Here is a 27448-nt window from a genome sequence, read left to right as displayed (position 1 = left end):
CAAGACCTTTAAAATAAGACCCCTCCCATCCTTCTACGGCCATCCAGTCACTCACAATTTCTTTACAAAAATTTGACTTACGGAATTATATATATAGATTCAACCGTACCGCTTTATTTGATAAACGTTTATGGCTTTTCAATGAGGTAATTAAGTAGGAGGATGCTGTACCTCAAAACTCCTTAATTTCATTTAAATTTACATCATGAAATAATTATTCAGTTCCAATCACGCAACGATTTCCCTAGAGTACTTTGTTTATAGGAGTCTGTATTATGTTGATAACGTGCAGTATCCAAGTGTGAAAGTAGGTCAGTATGACTGAAGGATCGTTGTGGGCTAATTTTCACGCTACCTGGTAGCATAGAAGTTAGCTAAAGTTTGAGAAACTGCAACAATAAAAGTATTGACAGCAGCAGCAGCAGTAGCAGGGATGGCGTGCTACGTAGGCCGTGATGCGCCACACCTGTTCTATAGCCTACGTTAACAATGTATTTACTCGTGCATCATTATGTATGTTTTGCATTCATTGTGATTTGTATTTTATTTATATAACTAGCTGTTTGCCCGTTCTACGTACGGGAATCTTGTAGTAAGTTAAAACCTTATATTCAGAACAGGAGTTGGTTTGCATATTTAGTGTGCATTTTTCCAGATATGATGGCAAAACTATAACTGTTAAGGAATACATATAAACCTTCTCAAATACAATATCTGACAGTTTCAAAGCCAAAACGAATGCTTTGCAATTAAATGTCACCCGATCGTGTTAGTCCATATTTTATATCTAACGATGAAAGGAATTGCTTTACAGTATAGATCTATGAGGCATAGCCCTAAGGTAGGCATGTAATTGAAAGTTACTTTTCACACTGGTTAAAAGTAGTTAAAACACTACCTCAACCTCACTACTGCACACTTTATTCGGGTTGAAATTTTTATTAACAATGGTGCTCTTGTCTTTTCCACGAAAAATAAGGACATTAATGCATTACCAATAGACATACACGCACAAATACAGAATTGAGTCCACACAACATTTTGGAGTCCAGACAGAAAACGCTAAAAATTATACAGTAAGACATCAATTAAATTTAATGAGCAATAAGGTGCAGTGCCTATAAATAAATAGTGAAAATAGTTATGTGTTTGTATGTACAAATTATTCTTACCGGTACTGCTACCACCGGTTCAAAGGAAAAGTAGCAGAACCGGTACCAAAAACCAACGTTTACATTTGAGAAAAGAACTGTAGTAGCCTACTTACGACTAATTCAAACTGTCCTAATCAAACTGTATTATAGGTGTTAATTAGTTGGCAATTATATAAATAAATAGATACACACAGGCCACAAAACATGTAACATGTAACGTAAACAACGTAAAGCTTTGAAAACTCACTATGGTTTGCTAAAAAAAACTTTCACTTGATGTGGTGCAGTACCGGTACCAAAGTTATTGATCTCCTTTGGTTTTATACTCCGTTCAAACAGCCGTGGCACCTGACGGATTAGAAGACCCCATGGAAACCCTTGGGGCCTCCTAATCCCTCAGGTGCCACGGCTGTTTGAACGCACTATAATTTTTTTTTTAGTTTTCGAAAATCAAAGTTATTTCCTATAATAGCATTATTTATAAGCAGCTTTTAATGTTAACATATTAATGACAGTTTGAAGAAACCACCTTTATCCAAACAAAGGTTCTTAAGATTACGTAATCTCTAAACGATAATCGGTACATATATCTAGCAAACATTCGGAGGAAATGTGACAAAAAACGCACAAATCTGGGGTTTTGTAGTTTGTAGTTTTATTTCCTAAGTAGGAAAAGTACCGATATCGTTGTCGAAATGTAAGTAAGTAGAAACCAAAAGTGACACATTGGAAAAGCGAGTTTAGCTACATCTGTTAAGTTAAACCTCTGTTACGGTACGATCACAGCGAAATCAGAAAGATCTTCCAAGATCGCAGCAACATCCACGATCACCCACTGCAGTCGTGATTTTTTACTTTGCACTTTACACAACTGTCCTTGAAGCGCCGTCAATGAGTGGAAACCTTTGTAAGCTACGGTATTAGTGACGATGATTAACAAAATGTAAGTTTCCTTGCACTAATACAACACTGATTCACGGTATTTTCCCCGGTTATCAAAACTCAAGAACAATCGTCGCACTTGCGATTAATTAAACGGGTTAAGTAAGGCACAACGTTTTTAATCTCACTTGGTTTGGATGTGCTGACAACACTTTTTTTTATTTATTTATTTACTTTACAATCTGTTCTATTACATATGGAACAATAAGTAAATACTATCATATACTATGTAATACGAAAAATTGACTTTGGAACATTAAAAATAGCTGTTAAGCACTCTCAACAACAAATTTGTCAATAAAAACACTTTTCAAAAATCTGTAGGGCAGGTCCAGAATTGATGGCCTCTTAAGTCTGTAAATTGTGTCCATGTTGTTTAATAAGTTAAGAGCTAAATGATTTTGATGAGATTCCAATTTCGTAATATATCGTTCACTTATGGTCATGATTTCGTCCTTAACTGTAGGCATCTTAAGATCTTGATGTAGTGTTCTATTGCTGACATACCATGGTGCATTTGTTATCTTCCTCAGCATTGTCGATTGGTATCTTTGGAGAATTTCTATATTATAAGTACTCGCTGAGCCCCATATTCTTTTTGTCTATGCCCATAGTTGCACTCCATATGTCCAGATTGGTTTCAATATAGTTTTATATAGCAACAATTTATTTTCTAGACTAAGTTTTGATTTCCTTCCGATGAGCCAATTTAACTGATTAGATTTTAAATCTAGATTGGAAATGGTTGCGGTATTTGTAAACATCTTTTATTGTAAACATATCGGTGACAGCTAGAAATGAGAACTAATCCAAACAGCTGATCTTTATTTCATAAAATGTAATGTAATAGTAAACATTGGGAGAAAATTTGACAAAAATCGAACAAAATTGGGTTTTTGGTGGTTCGTTATTTTGTTTTCGAAGAAGCCAGACCATGTTTTTATAGCCAAAGACACTCTCACCAATCCAGCAAATACAGAAAAATGATTAAAACCTTGATCTGTACTCTAGTTTTCTAGGAGTAGGCCGCGTAAAATGACATTTTGGCGTTACAGACGGAGCCACAGAATGGACAGACAGACATACAGACAGAAATTGAGATAAGACTCGTTTCGGCTTTCTTAGGCTATGAAACGTGAAAATAACCAAAAACCGCATGATTCTAAGCAATGTACAGACAAAACTGTGATTTTATTTATATAGATGTATTTTTTATAAAAATTAAAAATCCCTAATCAGTGCGTGTAACAAAGAATTGGCGCGATTAATGTAGTTTTAACAAGTTTATTATGAATTGATAATGGTTGGTTATTTTAAATAAAAAATACTCCACTAGAGCAAACCGGCAGACTGAGCGAATTGCCATTTACCTAGTTGTTGAATTTTCACTAAAATATTCCCTTAAAATTGTCAGATTTATTTTCTATCTACATAATATAAATTTTAATGAGTAGGCTACTTAGGTCTGCCGCCACATGGAATTGAATAAATTGTGTTTTTATTTAAATGTTAAGTTTAGCGTAAAATTTATTGATTAAAATATAATACCTAAACAAGCAAATTACTACAGTTTATTTATTCTTGATAAGAATAAGGTAGGAATTTTAAAAATTACAGAATATTGGAATTTTGTCCGTTACCATTAGGCGTTAACCAACGCTTCAATATACTAAATTATTTGAATATTTACTTAAATCTTCAAAACGGTTTCAAAATTAATTGAAAATTAGTATGTTCTGTGGGTCAAAAATGAAGCCTGTTCCCATAGCCCGATCATGCATACGTTTGTACCCAATTTCGTCAAATTGGTAGATTTTTCTTCTTACCAACAGACACACACACACCTCACATATATCACTCATATATGTGATATACCACATATATATAAAGAGCTTAAAAAACAAATAATTTAGTATATCAAAGTGTTTTTGTACGTTTATTGGTAACGGAGAAAATTCCAAAAAATATAAATTAAAAGTTCCCATGTTATTCTATTGGAGAATATTGTAATATGTTGTAGTTTGCTTGTTTATGGATATATTTTGATCAAACTTGGATAATTAATTTATTTTATACCAAGCTATTAATATTTTACTAAAAAATCTCTTTATTAGTTTCCTCGTAGCAGCAAACCTAGGTACATGTTAAACCTAATGTTATATAAATAGGTTTAATTGAATATCAATTCACAAATGGAAATTCGCTTAGTCGGCAAGTTTGCTGCGGCGGGAGTATTTGTTTTCAAATCTGTAATCTGTTCTATGTAATTCTTATGGGGAAAATCCATCTTTGAGAGAGCCTTGGACCCTTATGGGTATGCATTTTTAATTCTAAAACCTTATTGCAAAACAAAAAATTGACACAAATTGTTCGACACCTCAAACGTTGAAATTGGTCCACAGACAAGGGAGGAGTAGTGTTCGCAAAACACGGCTTCACGTATTACAAATTATCTGTATAGATATACAGAATTGTAAATTGTATACAAGATACATATACATTATCTTTATGTATGTACAAATTATCCATCATTTTAAATCCATTATTATTATTCTCCATTCAATGATTGAAAACAGGCGTGCTTACAGAAGGAAACAGCAACAAATGCGGGTGCAAGTAGACGAGGAACCAACTGATGTCATGCCGTAGATAGGCTTTACTTTCAAACAGCAAACAACCCTGTAATCATTCTTTTTCAAGAAGTGAACAGGAGCTCCGATTAATGATTAGAAGAAATATAGAATCGTTGTTTGTCCTAAAAACATACGTAGTCCCTAAATTTAGAAAATATTTTCACATAAATAATGGCCCCTGACTAAACTAATCGCTCATTGAAGACTGTTGTTTCAGATACACTGGCCACTGTCCCACGCTTAAGTTTAAGATCGGGAAGCGATATGGAGCCAACACTCAAGAGATAATGAAGGTAATGAACATAAATATCACTTTTACACAAACAAAGGTTCATAGGGAGCAGCTATTAAATAAATTTGAATATTGAAAAGTCCATAAAAGACTTTGCTAACTGATAAAACTTGTATTCAACTAATAATAATAACTATAACGTTTATTTTCGATACGGTTGACAAGCCTGTCAACTTTATAAATTTTCCCAAAATGACTCAAATGCAAAATAGTCTGCAAATTCGTAATATTGTACTAGAGAATAGATATGATTAACATTGTAAGGGGAATGGACCTGGAAATACATTTGTAATTTAACTTTTAAATCGTCATGATATTGTAACTGTGGTATCTCTGTGTGCAGGAGCTGAGTGATCGCGGGGTGCTTAAGAGACACTTTGCACACGAGTACAGACAACCTGACCCTCTACAGGCAATGCTTACTGATGGCAAATTCTCAGTCATCGAACATTCCAAGGGTCAAACCAGAGATCTCAAGATCGATTCCAGTAATCGCTGCCGTCGCTACATCTTAGGCTACACGGGTGAGCTCATTATCATGGGTAGCTCCCTTTTGCCTACTCAAATGTTAGATAGATGGTGAACATTATATGCTAATGAAATATGTAATAACTAATCTGGCCACTAAACGTATTATTTACTAACAAGAATTACGATTGCAATAGCTTATCACACACAGTATACACAGTATACACTAAATACCATCAAAAAAGAAATTTGATTTTTGCCATTACTACCCATTTATTCACAAATTGAGATGGTAAGTGCTTAATGTTTAACCCACAGAACTAACGCATTGTCTCTAACATTAACCATTCCCTCCACAGGTTACATTCCAGGCATGCACTTCCGCTACGGGACGTCATTCAGGCGCGCCGCTGACCTGAGTGTGTCAGAGTTCTCTAGGAGGATGTCCCAAGAGGCGAGTCGTCGGGCGCTAGAGGGTGCTGGAGTGAGAGCAAGGAGTCGTAGCGCTCCTAGGCTGGCCAGTATACGTGCTAGAGACCAGGTCAGGGGGGCCCTGGACCAGTACTGCCAACACAACAAGTCTGAAGGTCAATAATACGTAGCAAGATACTTAGACTACACAGTACAATAAGTCCATCTGAGATAAATGCAATTCCCAGGCCAGTACTCCACCAATAAATCGACTGTCTAATAATGTTGTCACAACTTTTAGACTTGTGTAAATAATGTAACTGTAGAAAATACAATTCATCATCTTAACACAATACCGTAGTAAAGGTAGGAATACAATTGAGGTATGTGAGGTTGTATTGAGTTACGCTAAAACCTGACGAGCTAACCTGTAATTAGCCTGTAATTAACCTGGTTAACCTGATATTACCCTGTAATTAGTGAGCTTTTTATGGGTTCTTTTACAATTTAGAAGATTATTTTTGTCTTGTTTAGATAAAATTGTACAAAGAAAGTAATTCATCTCAAATTTTGCTAAGCTGTAGTTGCATTGGTTTACCAAAATATTAAGAGTAGTTTCCTCGCAATTGCACTCTATCCAATTATATACATACTGTGATATCTATAATTTAGTATCTCCATCGTACGCAAACTACGTCACTAGTATCATACAGTCATACGATATATAGTGATATAGCAATGAACTCCACTTGACCAGACCTTTAAAATGACGTGCATATCAACCTATGCTTACATTAAAGATTATGCACCTACTCCTCATGGGCCGTCCCCTGGTGAAGGTCAAAAAATGGTAATGCTTGCAAAAAGTAGTTTTCATACATATAAGTTGATGTGTAAAGTTTGAATTTTCTAACGAATTTAGTTAAAAAGATATCAAGCAGTTTCCAGACTTTTTTGTCACCCTGTATAGTAGAAATAGTCATATTTCCATAAACTCATTTTACCAAGTGATATAAAGTCAGGTTTACTGTGATATGTTAACCTATGTAATGTCTGCAGAGGCACACATCACTCCAGAGTTCCCTCCCATCGCAGGATACACTGGTCACATCCCCAGAGTGAAGGGGACAGAGGCATCGTTGAGTCAGCGCTACCACACGGCAGCCAAGCGAGGCCTTACCTTGTTAAGATAGGTGTACTGTGATATGTTAACCTATGTAATGTCTGCAGAGGCCCACATCACTCCAGAGTTCCCTCCCATCGCAGGATACACTGGTCACATCCCCAGAGTGAAGGGGACAGAGGCATCGTTGAGTCAGCGCTACCACACTGCAGCCAAGCGAGGCCTTACCTTGTTAAGACAGGTGTACTGTGATATGTTAATCTATGTAATGTCTGCAGAGGCCCACATCACTCCAGAGTTCCCTCCCATCGCAGGCTACACAGGTCACATCCCCAGAGTGAAGGGGACAGAGGCATCGTTGAGTCAGCGCTACCACACGGCAGCCAAGCGAGGTCTTACCTTGCTGAGACAGGTGTACTGTGATATGTTAACCTATGTAATGTCTGCAGAGGCCCACATCACTCCAGAGTTCCCTCCCATCGCAGGCTACACTGGTCACATCCCCAGAGTGAAGGGGACAGAGGCATCGTTGAGTCAGCGCTACCACACGGCAGCCAAGCGAGGCCTTACCTTGCTGAGACAGGTGTGTATTGTACAACTAGACTACTGGAGACACAATCCTGCTCACATATTACATATCACCTCATACATAAACCCCGCAGGTCCACAGTATTGATACATGTGTGTTTACCTACAAGCTTACACTCAGGTACAAATATATGCTTCCATATAAACAAAAGCAGAGATAAATAAATAGCTTTCATACTCATACAAGCCTTAAATCTGAAATATAACAATCTATCCACTTACATACGTGTTACACATTGAAATCTACTTTATTTGGATATCAGCACACTATACTAACTTGTCTATCGATGGCTAAATTCAGCTTCGTTCATTTGTTTATTATAAAACTGGTTACAGATTTAGTACTGAATGGATTCTCTAGTTCTACTAACAGTCAAACACTATAATATACAATATTTTGTGACATGTATGTCTGTGCTAAATGCTAGAATTTTAAATTCGCTTGTACACTCACTTTTATAATTGTTATGTACCAGCATAGAACAATACTACGCTATGTACACATTATCGTTGCTCTATTAGTTGCTCACAACATAATTCAGCACCAAACAGCAACACAAAACCTCCTACACGACGACATGTCTACATTCTACAAGTCCTTCCGCTTAATACCTACATATCAAAAGGGAACACGCATGCTTAGAGCACATTTGCAATTCCTTGTAAATAAAAGCATATTGGTTCTGTATAAATCTACTCACACATATACAGGGTGTTTCAGAATTAGTGTCGGATATTTTAGGGTATTATTCCTGGGTAAGAAACATATCCAAATATCATATTTAAACAGTCTGGAAGTCTTTATTTACTCAAACAGCCACCATTTTGTTTTTTTCCTTTAATATTTTTTTAAAAGAGAATGGTAAAACATACGAAATTGAAACTTTGCACAAACATTTCTGACTACTAGACAAAGCTACAAAACAATTATGAAAATTTTCCAAATACATAAAACAAAATGGCGGCCATTTAAAATTTTGTTTCTTAAATAACTCAAAAACTGTTGATTTTATGAAAATTTTACAAGAATAACTTTTTTTAGGTAATTTTATTACAAATCGATTGACACCTTAATCTTTACAATTGGACGTATAATAACTAAAATATTGCAGTTTTAGTGATACGTGACCACTGGAGGTTAGTTGTAGTGCATGCGGAGCCTTGCATTGTTGTGGCAGACTTTAGCCGCATGCACTACAACTAACCTCCAGTGGTCACGTATCACTAAAACTGCAATATCTCAGTTATTATACGGCCAATTGTAAAGATTAAGGTGTCAATCGATTTGTAATAAAATTACAGTACCTAAAAAAAATTATTCGTGTAACATTTTCATAAAATCAACGGTTTTTGAGTTATTTAAGAAACAAAATTTTAAATGGCCGCCATTTTGTTTTATGTATTTGGAAAATTTTCATAATTGTTTTGTAGCTTTGTCTAGTAGTCAGAAATGTTTGTGCAAAGTTTCAATTCCGTATGTTTTACCATTCTCTTTTAAAAAAATATTAAAGGAAAAAAACAAAATGGCGGCTGTTTGAGTAAATAAAGACTTCCAGACTGTTTAAATATGATATTTGGATATGTTTCTTACCCAGGAATAATACCCTAAAATATCCGACACTAATTCTGAAACACCCTGTATAAGTTGTGAAAAATGTTTACTTTATTGATTACCAGTAAGTTACCTTACATAATGATTTAAGGAGATAGTATCGCTTGTCAACTATTGCCAGTACCCTCGGCTGTTTGCTAGAGCATGTGTGAATTGATAAGTACACTGTGTACCTTTCTGACACAGCTTATGGGTGAAAAAATTACACATCTTGCAAAGATATAATAAAATGTTCACTTTACCCTAGATTTACAATTTGCAAAACAATAAATATTTTTTAGTTAAAACAAAACTGTTAAAAGCAGAATAATACTTATCTTTCAATCGCTCCTTTGATTTTCTTATATTTGTTAGAATACTAAATGTATCATTTTATTTAGCCAAAGCGCCACTGAAAATATTCTTTATTATAAATTCTTTATTATAAATATAAATTGTAGCAAGAGGGGACGATAATTTATAAATACAGTTTGCAACACTACAGTTAATTAGTATTGACCATTTAGGCCAGTTATAAAACTAAATTATTCTACTAGATGAAAACAAGATCGAAGTCTGTTTATATGTAATGTTATGTTACCATACAATTTTATGTTATGTATATCAAAATTATTGAGGATTACTTCACATAAATGGTAGCCTAAACCATGGAAAAATACGATCAGGTTTGTAAATTTAAATAGCTCAATTTATTGGTTTATTGTTAGTACTCCTCCTAATGTACAGCACATATTTGATTTCACATTAGAGTACATATTCAATGCAGAGTTCATTGCTAGTTCCAATACTACTTTTGAGTAAATTCCAAAGTACCCACCTTGAATCTTGAATAAGAAAACTATTTAGCCAAAAGCTACGTTCTGTAACAAGGCTAGAAATATCTTTAGTGTTATAACGGATTAAATAGTTTAAACATAACATTTTGAAGGGCAATCGTTTACGGTTTGGCTCAGTTGTTGCTATTTCTGCTCAATAGCTTGCAATTAACAATGGTGTATTTGTAATACACTTAAATAAAATGGTTCACGAGGTGTATAACAATGCATAGTAACTTCCAAAAATGCAACAAGATGGCATCAACTGCTTGACTCCATTGCTTATAAAGGTTTTAGATATGAGCTCTTAGTTGAATATGTAATACTCATGTACAGTGTATAAAGGCCTGCGTTTCCAGGAAGGTAGCACTTCATTATCACGGACTATGACCAAAGAAAGGAACAAATATTTTTTACTAAAGGCTAATATTTTAAAACGCCAACCAAACAGTATTTCACTTCAACCATCAGGCATTGAATACTTCTTGCGTACTTCAATTCTTACTTTTATCTAAACTTCTGCACAAGAAGTAAATTTTCCTTTTCAATTTGTTAAACATCAAAATGGTTGCAAAATCAATCAGTTTGTACACACTTACTAATGAACTGCTACAATCCGTGGTTTAGCGGTGACATGTGTATGTATGTGTATGTGTGTTGTTGTTGTTGTTGTTGTTGTTGTTGTTGTTGTTGTTGCTGTTTGCCGTTGCTTGTTCAATGTTGAGATGCTTGCTAGGAGTCGGAGGCATATGAGGCATCGCAACACTCCTTTTCCCGCTCTCGCTAGTTTCTTCCCTCCAAGTGTAAGTACTTATCTGTGTACACATCGTTTAAACTTTAGTGTATATGCGAATGAATATTTTATATCAATTATTCTGATTTTATTATAATCTATATTCTTTGTTTGAAGTTCATTGTTGGTGATGGTGAGTTAATGTTGTTCAAAGGTTTAATGCGGTCATTTTCCATCACGATTGTAAAAAACATTACACAACGTTTCGGGATCTGGAATCTGTCCCCGTCCTCAGGTGAAAAAAAATTAACTAACACATTACAACTAACAATACGCAAACGCCCAACCTAAGTTGGAATACACTACAGAAGGTACCAGTCAAAAATATGCACTGTATAACAGTCAAGTCATGATACAACATGCAAATAATAACCAAAATCATTGGAGACATTGGTTTGACGTAGTCTCATTGGTGGAGTCATTGCGAACGGTGCTATTAGTGTTCCATTGTATGAGCTTTTTACGTTACACCTTTTATAGATTATAGTGTTTTGTGATTGGTTATTATTTGCATGTTGTATCATGGCTTGACTGCTATACAGTGCATATTTTTGACTGCTACCTTCTGTAGTGTATTCCAATTTAGGTTGGGCGTTTATGTATTGTTAGTTGTAATGTATTAGTTAAGTTTTTTCACCTGAGGACGGGACCAGATTCCAGATCCCGAAACGTTGTGTATTGTTTTTTACAATCGTGATGGAAAATGTCTGCAATAAACCTTTGAACAACATAATCTATATATTAGTAGGCAAGCTCATATATATTTTTGTTTGTTTTTGGATTATAAAATTTTAAATAAAAATAAATGTGTATAGATTGGTACTTAATGAGGTTTGCGTCAAATGAGTGCAGTGTTTACACCACAATGTTAGCTATGTTACGAGTATTTGTAAATTTTATAACCAATGTATTGGTATGAAACATAAAATAAGTCATAAAGACGTAAATATGAGTTTTCTTAAGTACATTGCCACCGCATAAAATACTGTATGTATTTGGTTCAAAATGAAAACTATAAGCAAATCACTATTCTTCGTGTACACACAGAGAAGGAGGGAAGATTTGTGTAGTTACAATAATCTACGTCAGGTAGCAGCACAAATCAATACTGAAGTCATGGTAGTACTTGGAGTCGTCGCCGCGATAGCAGCACCTATAGGTACGTCGGTAGTTACAGTTAAAACTACACCCGCTAGGTTGAGCACGCATCCCCGTGTTAAATAAAACTGTAGTAACAAACAATTTTTTTATAAACTCAAACATTTTTTATCATGCATGTACTTTACCAGCAATTGACGTGGTTTAAACATTATTGTTAAAATAACAAAAAAACTTTGATTTAATTTTTCTGTGATGATTATTAGGGGTTACCTTTTGCGTATTTATTCCTAACCAAACAAAACACTTTTCTCACTACATCAGCAAACGTGTAAGATGATCAAGATTTTCGTGAATTTCCCTATAGGGAAGTAGCTATTAGGGCTACCGTAGGTCTCATGGTAAGACCTATATATTTAAACGTCTGTGAACCGTAAACCGGTGAAAAATTGAGTAACTTTTGTCCGATTTTGATGAAATTTGGTTTAGGCGGGATACACTGAATGAGTTCGCGAACCAGCATGATCGTACCATGGAAACGGGGTTTTATGGGGTAAAAATTGATTTTTCTCATTTTAAACCCTCAAAACACGAAATTTCCAAATTTCTCTCTAGACCTTTTAAAGAGCTTAAAAAACAAATGATTTAGTATATCAAAGTGTTTTTGTAGGCTACGGTTATCGGTAACAGAGAAAATTCCAAAAATTATAATTTTAAATTCCCATGTTATTCTTATGGAGAATATTGTGAAATGTTGTAGTTTGCTTGTTTATGGATATATTTTGATCAAACTTGACTGATTAATTTATTGTATACTAAGCTATTAATATTTTACTATAAAGTACACTTTATCAGTTCCCTTGTAGCAGCAAACCTAGGTACTTGTTATTAAAGCTTATGTTATTTAAATAGGTTTAATTGAAAATCAATTCAGACAAATGGGAATTCGCTTAGTCGGCGGGTTTGCTGCGGCGGGGGCATTTAAGTTTATTACGTGTTGGTTAGTAACGTCGCTTTAAAACAACACCCAAATATGAGTTAAATAATACTTCTAGATATATGCATAAGTGTATTTATAGGTGATTAATACTTAACTCTTACCAAGCACCAACAGCAAATTACGAAACTAGGGCCATATTATATACGTAGTATGTAAGATTTCTCTAGGAAATCTTGTATATCAATTAAACTAAATATATAATTTTCTTCAAATAGTGCTAATCTCATCTTTATACTATAACTGAAATACAATTGCAACAATAATGTAATTTTAAGGTAATGTTCAATGTAATTTTGTTTAGATTGTCGGAGATTTGTATGTGTGACACAACATTGGACTATTGTAACATATTAGTATGGTGAATATGGTAATTGTATGCAAAAATGTAGCTGTACAACCGAGCGGTGGACACGCGCTGGCTTATCTGCTAAATAAATACAACAGTATCTGTATAAAACTAATGCCGTTTGTGCTAATATTAGTTTTGATTAGATCCATCGATTACTCGGTTAACCATCCGTGTAGATAAATTAATCGTAATTGCATGTACAAAACGATTGCAAGACAATGAAACTAAAAAGTCCGATCTGCATACTGAAGGTGTATATGGTACTACATTTCGATATACTTACATATTATATTGCTTTTTACAATATTGATACCACACCATCGCTAGCTAGTCTCGGCAGTTCGAACCGAGATCTGGGCGCTGTAGATGCAATGTAGCCTAGAGGATCTTTTGAGTCATCATACACAATTCAATTACAGTTTGAGAAAGAGAGGTTTAAAAAAATAATGTTTAATAGTAGGTCTAAATAAAATATAAATATAACGAGCTGTTGGCCCGTCCTACGTACGGGATTGAAAAGTCAACTAAAACTGAAATTATATTAATATTTCCATTTCTAATCCAAGCAAAGTTCAAGCAGTTAACCATTTCCTGTAAACAAAAAGCTGCCAAGATGAATTAAAACATGTACACATTGTTATTTTACTATTCTTTCCTCAAAAAGTCGAACAGAAAAATAATTTGCATAATTTTTCCTTTGAATACTCGGGGGCAGATCCTCGATTTGTATACATCAGTGGTTATAGAATCTTGAATCTTACTTATTTTCTATATTCAATGCCAACATCCCAGAATAATAAACTAACCTGTTAGTTTGAAATACAACTTTTATATTCAACCAGCTGTTAGTTAAAACAAATTATATTGCACTAAAACAAACGTAAAATTTTAAAGATTGCTCTAAAAAATAAGTTAGAACATCTATCATTTTACCATGAATATTTAAATAGTCTGCCATCCTCTTACCCATAAAATGGACGTATCAATGAGCATAGCATTACACATAGTATAAATAAGTCAACCCTATGCATGTAATTATTATCCAAATGCTGAATTTGTGACACAAAAGCTGAATATTACCAGCTGTTATGTTAAGCAAATTATTTTATGCCAAAAGCTAGTTTAGAATCTTAGCGTCGGCTGCTAGACTTTTTAAAAATTCAAACTTAATTTCTAAAAAACTGGGACCCTAAACTAAAATTATGGCTTCGACATTCCCTAGTTCTCAAAATTATCTTTCTTTCAACACAAAAATCATGAAAATCCGTCGAGTGGTTGATTCAGAATCGTTAAATAAAAAAACACTGTTTCGTTTTAATATTATAGATAATTTGGTTGCGACTGGTTTAAAATAACACTACTGTTTTCACTCTCTCTAACAAACACATGTTTAGCCTCTCTGGCCGCCATTTGAAGTCTCAAATCGGTAAGCTAATGCAGTATTGATATTGTATATCTTAAGGTGTATAAAATCAAATACAGTAATTTCCTTTTAGGAGTAGTAAAGCATTTTTCAGTAAGCTATCATTTTTCATACTCTAGTTGGAATGGATAGTAGCCTATCTCCGCACACAATACCAACTTGATACCTTTTGATCTTTTAAACGACTTTGTTGATGTTTGATAAGGTAAACGTTTCAGGTAAAAATTATCAAAGGCGGAAGCTTTAAAGGGTCTGCCACTTACAATACTGAGAAATAGCTGAACAAAAACACAACACATGATCGTAAGGGTACAGCTGAACATAATTTCATAATATAAATTATTGAAGGTAGCTCTATCTAAAATATCACCGATGCATCGATTGACCTATTAATTAGTGCAGAAAAAAAACTACTTTGCAACTAAATAAACTCATAAAAACTAACAATATAAAAAATACACTGGAGTTTAATATTGTGGCTGCTGGAAGGCAATGGGCCCTGGGCAAGTGCGCCTTCGATTTGAAATGTATTCAAATAGAACAGGAAAAGACAGACTTGAAATTTGCATAGTTATAATGAATAACAAATATTGACTATTAGCTGCACTATTCCACTAAGTTATTAAACCATTATAGTAACGTGAAACATAGATAATTTCAACACTAATCATGATAGCCATTTGGTTATATTGGTTGGAAAAATGTGTTTCTATATACTGTACTTATTCAATCTAAACAAACCAGTTTGAAAATATGCTTGGAAATAATATTATTTATTTTTGGCTACTTTATATGGGAACAGATGCTATAAGGTAATTGGAAATTGGTTTGCATTCTGGTCCCTGATTGGCTTTAAAAATCGTGGTATTTAAAAGTCACAATAAAAGCGATTTTTGAATCTTAGACATGGTTACACAAAGTATACATGATATGAAAACATAATAGCGTTTAATATACATCCGCCACAGCAAACCACACCTGTAGACTAGGCAAATTTCTATTTGCCTGATATAATTTCCACTAAAATATTTCCTTAAACATACCAGACTTATTCTCTTTTTAAATAACATTAGTTTGAATAATCACTGAGGTTTGCTGATATAAGGAGTGTGTTTTCAGCAATATTTTAGTATCTTGGTATGAAATAAATAAGTTTACCAAAATCGGTAAAAATATATCCATAAACAAGCTAACATTAGCGATTTTAAAAACAATGTTTCCGTATCCATTTGCCGTACCACAATGCATACTAAATTATACGTTTTTACATTAAAATGACATAGAAAGAAATTACAAAATTTTACGTTTTGTGGGTAAAAAAGGGTGAAACAAATTTTACTCCACAAAACGCCCCCCCCCCTTTTATGACGACATGGTTCGCGTACTCGTTTGTATAATCGTAGATTTATAAATTTAGTTGGGCCAAATTTCATCAAAATCGGTTGATATTTACAGTACTCGAGCTATTGCACTAACGATTAACGAACATACATAGCCGATCACCCGAGTCCAGGTACAACATGAGACCTCAATAGCTTATTTATTCCCTATATGAGAAATTCACTAACAAAACTATAATTTTGTTATAACCTTGCTTCCAAGCCCCGGGGTATAACATTTTTACCATTTTGGTCTTATGTGATCGTTGATTTTTACACACGGTCCTCACTGCTAAAAGAAGGGGTTTAAATAAATTACCCGACATACATTCCCCAAATAATAGGCTGATGATTCCCATAAATCTGTACGCTGTAAAATACAATAACTTGTTAACAATTTGTATAACATTATAGTTCTTGAATTTTTAATTTTGCAATACTGAATTTACTGAAATTACAAAAAACTGGAGCTAAGGGGTTCATTACCTTTAAATATTTTGCTTCATCCTAAACAAAACTGTTTTGGAGTCATTTAATAGTTTCTTCATCCTCCTTTGATAGGTTTTTGCGGAATCTTTATTTATATATACAATCTATTTTTTTAATTCATTGACTTTGTTATTATAACCACTTTGGCACAGTAGACTTTTGCAGCCTGCCTCCGTACCGCGACCGGTTATTAGTAGGCATATATTTTTTACACACATTTTTTTAATGTTAAATGTTTTTCGTGCGTTATGTCTTTGTGTATTTATTTAAACTAGTGTACATGTTGCTCGAAATCGAGCAATTGCAAAGAAGTACAGGAGTTATTTGTAAACAAATAACTTGTTTAAAAACTAATAACAGTCATAATTCCGATGATTTTAAAAGAGTCAACTAAAAGATTATTAACCAATGGAAATACTCACAATTTACATAACAGTCCTATTCCAGTTTAAAGGGTTAATTATTAACAATCAAACTGCCCATGGACGGGAAAAGGTAAGCTTACAATTTAAGTCAACGTAAAATGGCTGTCAGCGTTTATAAAGTACCGTACCTAGAGTTATTTAGCCAGTTTGTAGACAATCAGGTGTAGGCTACCGTACTTTAAACTCTATAGGACAGAGTTAGGCAAAAACTGGCAAAATTCTGAAATGGTGTTATTTATCATAGACTAAAGCGGCCCACACACTAGCGCGCATGTGCCTTGCGTGGCTCGTGATGAGGCGACTGCGAGCGGCTCGAGGCACATGTGCGACTTAAATGTTGACCACACACTACAGACACATGCGCGCGCACCACCGTCTTTGACGATGCTAATAGTGGGCTAAACTCCATTGTATCGTCACCATGCTATTTTTTTAATATTAATTTTTAATTTTGCATTTTTTAACAAAGACATTTTTTTTTAAATTTGCAAGCAAAGTCACTAAAGAATAAAATTTTCCTTCAAAAAAGACATCAGTCGTGATTGTACTTCAATTAATTGAGTAGTAATCAGTTGTATGTACTGTATTATGGTTGTTGGTTTTACAATACGATTATGGGCCAAAAATAGTGAGAAATAAGGTATTAAAGAATATAAGGGTTGTATTATTTAATATAAGGGTATAAGGGTCGTATTTAGAGTATAAGGGTTATAGACTTAGATTTAATTAGTTTAATTAGTTCTAATTAATTGGTTCACATCGATATGAAGCTCTCAAAGAGTTAATTTCAGTATCCACAAACTTATCGTCACTGTCAGGAAACACCCCCTTGCATTTTGTTATTAATAGCTCCTTAATTTCTTTTCTCATTTAATTGTTTGAAAAGTTTACAATTTTCACGTCCCAAGAACATGTTTGTGGTCTATAAATCTCTATAAACTCAGACCAAAACTTTCTTATGTCATTACAGGACATCTTAACCGCACAACAAAGAAGTTATTAACCTAAAAACAAGGACAAATAAAATACAACACGTGGGGCAGTTAATGTTACACTGTGCCACGCAGGCGCAGAGACCTTGCATTTCCCGATTTACAGTATATGCAGCTATGGTTAGTACTGCTAGCTTGCGAACATGTGCCTCGGTTTCCCACAGACTGGCGCGCATCATAACAAGCTCGCGCACTTGTGACGATGCTCGAAGGTCCGGCGGCAGGCACCAGGCACCTCGCATGCGCGTCGCGAGCATGGGCACATTTACCCACACATTGAGGCGCATGTGCGTAGAGCTGTTCGCGCGTCACATGTGCGCGCACAAGCGCCCCAGTGTGTGGGCCGCTTTACTCATATGCCAAATCCTTAAAATAAAAATTCAATAACTAATAACTTATATCATTAAACACAAACCAATAGGCCTATCCAAAACTATACACATTTTAAATACAACATAATTTACACATTGACGGTTTACAATTAACATGCTCTTCTTCTCACTATTAATTTTTGCTTTGCAACGGGAAAAGTCTGTTTAGTAATCATTGAAATAGATTTACAAAAAATAATCTATCACAAAGTTTAAGATTAAATAAACCTACCACATAGTTGTTTTTTTTTTATCAGCTGTCTGAAATTGTGAAATAGGTATTTGATAGTTCTGCTTGTTTACATTCAAGTCAAAGCAAATGTAAACATTGTGAATTTTCTCATGCTTCCATGGAGACAGATTTATAATATTTAATTTTTTGACAACAGCTGGAGTTTAAAAACAATTTTTGTTTCCCATGTTAATCTTATGGAGAAATACGAAACTTTAAAGGGCCCCAGGGCCTCACTCTCTAATTATTTCCCTAAAAAGAAAGTTTCATGCACAACTTCACGTTATGCTCTTTCCAATGACACAAAAAACTTGTCAATTGGTTCAGTAGTTTCGGAGGAGTAATTGTTACAAAAATCCTGCTTGCGTATTAAATAAGTACGAGAGGTCGTCCAGTGGTCGAAACTCGACCAAAAATATGTAATGTAAACTTACTCACTTCTCTATTTTCACCTCACACTGTAAATAAAACATGTGATTGGAGTTTCTTCCATTTGTTTTGATTTTCTGTTTATATTTCGTTGTTATTTCGTCACCAGCATGGCAACGCATAAGATCCATGTTAATTTTTTCAAATTTTTAAACTAATTTTTTGTGCTTATCTTTGAGCCTATTTAAATTTATAAAGGGATTCTGCACACCTACAGGAAAATAGCTTTCTAACGGTATGCGTAGATTTGTCGACCGGTATGTACCTTATAGTCTATTTGTCTAAATATTATATGCAACTTAGGTTAACTCTGCAGATTTCCTTCACGAAAAATGTTTTACAATTTAGACGTCAGGATAGTGCTAGGCCAGTCATGGGTTCGCTGTCGTGTATGTTGCCAAGATATTCCATCCCCATCGTTGTCGTCATGTATTTAATAAAATTTCTCTTAAATGATGTGAGCCACCTACAGATTGCGCTGATCTAAATTACTGATTTCTGCCGATTACACGATGGTTTTTACCAAGTCAAACTGATGGAATGACTTATTATGAGCTATAGCAACTGTTGTGACACAGCAACCATGTCAGTAACAAAAAATAAGGTACAAAATAGAGTTTTAGACACTAGCGCAATCTGTGACTGGCTCACACAGCTACATTCTTTTTTAGTAAAAAATTTGCTACAGCTGATCCATATAGATGGGATGTCTTGGTGACACCAAAGCATAATGATAACCAAAATGAAAAGTGTGGCAAGGCTTTTAGGTTGAAGTTAGCTCACATTTTTACTTTAAACTGATAAATGTATTTTACCATTTCTCCACATTAAAAAGCGATATTGTTTTGGAAAATTATTAAACTATCAAAAGTGATAATTTATGTGATAATTATAATTTATAAATGATAATTTAATTAGTGTGTTTTGTTAACCGAGGTGAGAAATCACAACTTTCATTATTGCATTCCTTTTCATCAGTAAATAATTGATTAGTAGTCATTTTATAATCCACATTGTCGTCGTTCTTTAGCAATCATAACCTTAAACTTTAATAAATTGTATTAACTATGCTTTATTTTGGTTATCTGGTGTTAAGCGAAGTGTTTTTATCCTTGTTTTTAAGTATTTTCAAATTTGTTATTTTTCGGTTGTTTAAAAAACGTTTTATTGAGTTTGCACCTTGGGAAAAAGAGTTACAGGCTCTCGAGAAAATATGTTATTTACCAAAACCATACTATGGTGTATTCAGCTGCTTTTAGAACTTCATCAAATCAGGGAAAGTGGTGTGTCGAGGCTTAGTGATATTAACTAGCCACTAATTTATATAAAAATTCGTGATTTTCATAGAGCCACATTCGATAGGTTTTTGCCAATGATTAGAGGTAATTTAAATTTGTTGAGATTACTTAGCATATACATTAAATTTCAAACGTTATATTATTGAAGTTATTTTATGTTATCTTTTCATCGTAAAAAACAAACAAATATCTGTGTAATCGAGGAAGGTAGAGTTTAGTATAACATGGTATTTTATAGCTGCGGCGACGATAGTGACTAACTAAAATATACCTCTTAAGCATATTACTGAAGAAGCTATGAGCAACTATTGTAAAAAAAAACTGCGTTAAAATTTCCTTACAATCAAATCAGAAGTTATTTTTACCGTGTGTCAGATTACCGATATCATTATTGTTATATAATTGCCTTGACACTGAGAATTCTATATGTAAATGTAGCGACGAACACCAGCCAGGCCAAGCTGAATTGTCCATGTCGCCATCCATTGTCACAATATGTACACCACTGAGGATTCGTTTGCCCAATTACTCTTCCCTTGTTCCCCCGAGTAGACGTGTCGTGTGGACGCTCATATTGAATTTGTAGGTTTTGTTTATTTCTGTATTTATTCATACCATTCAGTGAATAATATATTCCGTCAACGTCTTATTCATACTAATTTAATTAAATAGCTACACCGTGCCTCAACAGATAATTTTATACCATGAAAAAGATTGTTTCCGTGAAAGTATTCCTTAATCGACTGTCTAAAGTTTTTTAAGGGTGTTTGGTCGAAAATTTTCATGTCTGACTAGCTTTTATGTTGCTCTGTTATTATTATTGTACAAACTCAGGAGGAACTCCTGAAGAGACCTTGAGAGAAGAAACTTCCTTTGTAAAGGAACCCCAAAACCAGAACAATAAATCAGTTTATTATTTTAATTCAGTAATTAACATCTTTCTTATTTGTCTAATCTAATGGTTTATGTTTATACTTTCATTATGTGTTGCCAACTTTAGTGGTATTAGTTTCTTTCTGTTCAAAGATACGTATCCGTTAATTGTTTACAGAAAGTAACGAATCCTAAGTATTTACACTAAGCAGACACTCATCTCCATCCATACTTGGTTTAAAATGCCTACATTCGTATGGTCGCTATTTCAATGTTAAGTATTAAAGTATTAATTCAGCAAAACTTTTGATTCTTATACAGGGTGAGTTTTAATTGTCCCCCCCCCCAACTTTTTTCTACATTTTTTCAAATATCAATCCCAGACCACTTCCAAACATTGTTGGGTAGTAAGTACTTCATTTTGACAAGGTGGCCATTTCCGGCCGCCATCTTGGATCCGCCATATTGGATGCAAATTTTTTTTTTCAAATGTAAAGGTGGGGTTGTGACCCATTATTTCGAACTACATTTTTACCCTGATTACAATGCCGCAAACCGTTTAAAAAAAATCTTGATTCATTCTAAAGTTATGAGGGCTTTTTAAAACTTTATTTTTAGCCCATTTTAACATTGTGCATTTACAAACTAAGACCATAATCTCAAAATAGTGCTAGATAAAGATAAGTATACACTACCAGTAATTGTCGACCTATTTTCACTTGGTTATGACTGATGTATTTTTTCGGCCGCCATCTTGGATCCGCCATTTTGAAATGTGATAAATTATTTTAAATATGAAGGGGGTGTTGTGACCCATCATTTCGAACTACTTTTTTAAGCTGAAGACAATGCCGCAATCCATTTTTTGTTATCAAGTTTTATTTATGAAATATTGAAATTTTTTTGTTAAAAATGTCAATATTTCAAAATCAAAAAATGAAAATGAAAAACGGATCATGGAATTAAGTTCAGCTTAAAAAAGTAGTTCGAAATGATGGGTCACAACGCCCCCTTCATATTTAAAATAATTTATCACATTTCAAAATGGCGGATCCAAGATGGTGGCCGAAAAAAATACATCAGTCATAACCAAGTGAAAATAGGTCGACAATTACTGGTAGTGTATACTTATCTTTATCTAGCACTATTTTGAGATTATGGTCTTAGTTTGTAAATGCACAATGTTAAAATGGGCTAAAAATAAAGTTTTAAAAAGCCCTCATAACTTTAGAATGAATCAAGATTTTTTTAAACGGTTTGCGGCATTGTAATCAGGGTAAAAATTTTGTTCGAAAAAATGGGTCACAACCCCACCTTTACATTTGAAAAAAAAATTTTGCATCCAATATGGCGGATCCAAGATGGCGGCCGGAAATGGCCACCTTGTCAAAATGAAGTACTTACTACCCAACAATGTTTGGAAGTGGTATTGGATTGATATTTGAAAAAATGTAGAAAAAAGTTGGGGGGGGGACAATTAAAACTCACCCTGTATGAGCTTTTGAAAGAGTTCATTATTTCATTTCCACATGCATTATATGGGATTTTTTTTTAGTCTATACCCCCATAGACAGAATCCTAAAGATTAACCACACTCTTACGAGGAATATAATAAATATAATATTTTTCTAAGGTTGTGTTTAAAGATTGTTCTGCTTGACATATTGGTTTAAAACTATTCACAAATTGACATATGTATATTCACTTAATCCACTCAATCTTTGTGTACGGATCTCTATGAAAAGTAAAGAGTTGGTTAACACCCACAAAACTATTCTCATAGCGATTAATCGATCTAACGATGTTGTACTCTTCTGCCAAAAATTGGGTCAGTTATCATCAAAATAATACGCTGCTTTAGAATTTTCATCATCACATGGCTGCACGATAAATTTAAAAAATGCGTTACAAGTTGATTTAATTAATCTGCTAGTCAAAATAATCAGTTTCAAATTGTTTTGTTGGTATCATTTTATCTTTTGATTGAGTTTCAAACTAAAATTTTTAAGTTATTTAAATACAGGGTGATTACAAATGTAATAGGCAGTTTGTATTTTAATTTAATATACACTTTGTCTATTTAATTTGTAATCACCCTGTATACATGATTAAACCAAAATTAAACTTATAATCAGAATATCAGAACTAAAAAATTATATTTTGTGAGGTGCGTAAGGCAGGTTGTCATTAGAAACTCATTCTAATGACATGAGGTTTACATGAGGTTACACAGTCATGGAAATGACGTTTTGTTCAATAAAACTACAATAAAAATGAGTTTGAATAATACATTTAGATGACCTGTGCAAATAAGCTAAGAAATATTATACAAATTAAACTTTTAAAAATTACTGATATTAATAATACTTTATTGCAGGAGCAAGAGAAAAGAAGAGGTATGTCTCATGTAAACAAAACTGTTGAGAGTGCGCTGCCTAGCCGACCCTTCACTTGTAACACGCCGGGATGTCCCTACATGTCACACTGACTACAGCCAATGCGCTACCGCTAGATAGCCCTGCTCCACAACTGTTGAGAGTGCGCTGCCGAGCCAACCCTTCACTTGTAACACGCCGGGATGTCCCTACATGTCACACTGACTACAGCCAATGCTCTACCGCTAGATAGCCCTGCTCCACAACTGTTGAGAGTGCGCTGCCGAGCCAACCCTTCACTTGTAACACGCCGGGATGTCCCTACATGTCACACTGACTACAGCCAATGCTCTACCGCTAGATAGCCCTGCTCCACAACTGTTGAGAGTGCGCTGCCGAGCCGACCCTTCACTTGTAACACGCCGGGATGTCCCTACATGTCACACTGACTACAGCCAATGCTCTACCGCTAGATAGCCCTGCTCCACAACTGTTGAGAGTGCGCTGCCGAGCCAACCCTTCACTTGTAACACGCCGGGATGTCCCTACATGTCACACTGACTACAGCCAATGCTCTACCGCTAGATAGCCCTGCTCCACAACTGTTGAGAGTGCGCTGCCGAGCCAACCCTTCACTTGTAACACGCCGGGATGTCCCTACATGTCACACTGACTACAGCCAATGCTCTACCGTTAGATAGCCCTGCTCCACAACTGTTGAGAGTGCGCTGCCGAGCCAACCCTTCACTTGTAACACGCCGGGATGTCCCTACATGTCACACTGACTACAGCCAATGCTCTACCGCTAGATAGCCCTGCTCCACAACTGTTGAGAGTGCGCTGCCGAGCCAACCCTTCACTTGTAACACGCCGGGATGTCCCTACATGTCACACTGACTACAGCCAATGCTCTACCGCTAGATAGCCCTGCTCCACAACTGTTGAGAGTGCGCTGCCGAGCCAACCCTTCACTTGTAACACGCCGGGATGTCCCTACATGTCACACTGACTACAGCCAATGCTCTACCGCTAGATAGCCCTGCTCCACAACTGTTGAGAGTGCGCTGCCGAGCCAACCCTTCACTTGTAACACGCCGGGATGTCCCTACATGTCACACTGACTACAGCCAATGCTCTACCGCTATATAGCCCTGCTCCACAACTGTTGAGAGTGCGCTGCCGAGCCAACCCTTCACTTGTAACACGCCGGGATGTCCCTACATGTCACACTGACTACAGCCAATGCTCTACCGCTAGATAGCCCTGCTCCACAACTGTTGAGAGTGCGCTGCCGAGCCAACCCTTCACTTGTAACACGCCGGGATGTCCCTACATGTCACACTGACTACAGCCAATGCTCTACCGCTAGATAGCCCTGCTCCACAACTGTTGAGAGTGCGCTGCCGAGCCAACCCTTCACTTGTAACACGCCGGGATGTCCCTACATGTCACACTGACTACAGCCAATGCTCTACCGCTAGATAGCCCTGCTCCACAACTGTTGAGAGTGCGCTGCCGAGCCAACCCTTCACTTGTAACACGCCGGGATGTCCCTACATGTCACACTGACTACAGCCAATGCTCTACCGCTAGATAGCCCTGCTCCACAACTGTTGAGAGTGCGCTGCCGAGCCAACCCTTCACTTGTAACACGCCGGGATGTCCCTACATGTCACACTGACTACAGCCAATGCTCTACCGCTAGATAGCCCTGCTCCACAACTGTTGAGAGTGCGCTGCCGAGCCAACCCTTCACTTGTAACACGCCGGGATGTCCCTACATGTCACACTGACTACAGCCAATGCTCTACCGCTAGATAGCCCTGCTCCACAACTGTTGAGAGTGCGCTGCCGAGCCAACCCTTCACTTGTAACACGCCGGGATGTCCCTACATGTCACACTGACTACAGCCAATGCTCTACCGCTAGATAGCCCTGCTCCACAACTGTTGAGAGTGCGCTGCCGAGCCAACCCTTCACTTGTAACACGCCGGGATGTCCCTACATGTCACACTGACTACAGCCAATGCGCTACCAATAGATAGCCCTGCTCCACAACTGTTGAGAGTGCGCTGCCGAGCCAACCCTTCACTTGTAACACGCCGGGATGTCCCTACATGTCACACTGACTACAGCCAATGCTCTACCGCTATATAGCCCTGCTCCACAACTGTTGAGAGTGCGCTGCCGAGCCAACCCTTCACTTGTAACACGCCGGGATGTCCCTACATGTCACACTGACTACAGCCAATGCTCTACCGTTAGATAGCCCTGCTCCACAACTGTTGAGAGTGCGCTGCCGAGCCAACCCTTCACTTGTAACACGCCGGGATGTCCCTACATGTCACACTGACTACAGCCAATGCTCTACCGCTAGATAGCCCTGCTCCACAACTGTTGAGAGTGCGCTGCCGAGCCAACCCTTCACTTGTAACACGCCGGGATGTCCCTACATGTCACACTGACTACAGCCAATGCTCTACCGCTATATAGCCCTGCTCCACAACTGTTGAGAGTGCGCTGCCGAGCCAACCCTTCACTTGTAACACGCCGGGATGTCCCTACATGTCACACTGACTACAGCCAATGCTCTACCGCTAGATAGCCCTGCTCCACAACTGTTGAGAGTGCGCTGCCGAGCCAACCCTTCACTTGTAACACGCCGGGATGTCCCTACATGTCACACTGACTACAGCCAATGCTCTACCGCTAGATAGCCCTGCTCCACAACTGTTGAGAGTGCGCTGCCGAGCCAACCCTTCACTTGTAACACGCCGGGATGTCCCTACATGTCACACTGACTACAGCCAATGCGCTACCAATAGATAGCCCTGCTCCACAACTGTTGAGAGTGCGCTGCCGAGCCAACCCTTCACTTGTAACACGCCGGGATGTCCCTACATGTCACACTGACTACAGCCAATGCTCTACCGCTATATAGCCCTGCTCCACAACTGTTGAGAGTGCGCTGCCGAGCCAACCCTTCACTTGTAACACGCCGGGATGTCCCTACATGTCACACTGACTACAGCCAATGCTCTACCGTTAGATAGCCCTGCTCCACAACTGTTGAGAGTGCGCTGCCGAGCCAACCCTTCACTTGTAACACGCCGGGATGTCCCTACATGTCACACTGACTACAGCCAATGCTCTACCGCTAGATAGCCCTGCTCCACAACTGTTGAGAGTGCGCTGCCGAGCCAACCCTTCACTTGTAACACGCCGGGATGTCCCTACATGTCACACTGACTACAGCCAATGCTCTACCGCTATATAGCCCTGCTCCACAACTGTTGAGAGTGCGCTGCCGAGCCAACCCTTCACTTGTAACACGCCGGGATGTCCCTACATGTCACACTGACTACAGCCAATGCTCTACCGCTAGATAGCCCTGCTCCACAACTGTTGAGAGTGCGCTGCCGAGCCAACCCTTCACTTGTAACACGCCGGGATGTCCCTACATGTCACACTGACTACAGCCAATGCTCTACCGCTAGATAGCCCAGCTCCACAACTGTTGAGAGTGCGCTGCCGAGCCGACCCTTCACTTGTAACACGCCGGGATGTCCCTACATGTCACACTGACTACAGCCAATGCTCTACCGCTAGATAGCCCTGCTCCACAACTGTTGAGAGTGCGCTGCCGAGCCAACCCTTCACTTGTAACACGCCGGGATGTCCCTACATGTCACACTGACTACAGCCAATGCTCTACCGCTAGATAGCCCTGCTCCACAACTGTTGAGAGTGCGCTGCCGAGCCGACCCTTCACTTGTAACACGCCGGGATGTCCCTACATGTCACACTGACTACAGCCAATGCTCTACCGCTAGATAGCCCTGCTCCACAACTGTTGAGAGTGCGCTGCCGAGCCAACCCTTCAC

At 36.9% G+C, this 27448-nt stretch overlaps 1 protein-coding gene across 5 annotated transcripts in view; it reads left to right on the top strand.

Annotated features, from left to right (window-relative positions):
* LOC128983393 (protein FAM166B-like) overlaps positions 1-27448 on the top strand; it is a 122349-nt gene that overhangs the window by 52290 nt on the left and 42611 nt on the right. For 2 of the 5 annotated variants that reach the window (XM_054402665.1, XM_054402667.1), the window contains exons 2-6: positions 4947-5022; positions 5365-5545; positions 5849-6076; positions 7473-7606; positions 10775-10841. In XM_054402665.1, the coding sequence (XP_054258640.1) occupies positions 4947-5022; positions 5365-5545; positions 5849-6076; positions 7473-7606; positions 10775-10825 (670 nt within the window). In that variant the 3' untranslated portion in view covers positions 10826-10841. Of the gene's footprint in view, positions 1-4946; positions 5023-5364; positions 5546-5848; positions 6077-6959; positions 7094-7472; positions 7607-10774; positions 10842-23566; positions 23735-27448 lie in introns of those variants that run through there. The other 3 variants (XM_054402664.1, XM_054402668.1, XM_054402669.1) reach the window with 3 other exon arrangements.

Source organism: Macrosteles quadrilineatus, unplaced genomic scaffold (assembly GCF_028750875.1).
Source record: "Macrosteles quadrilineatus isolate MER2022 unplaced genomic scaffold, UCM_ALF_1.0 Scaffold_1__1_contigs__length_201487025, whole genome shotgun sequence".
NCBI lineage: Eukaryota > Metazoa > Arthropoda > Insecta > Hemiptera > Cicadellidae > Macrosteles > Macrosteles quadrilineatus.
The sequence above is the reverse complement of the archived record's forward strand: the minus strand, read 5'-3'. Positions and strand labels throughout refer to the sequence as shown.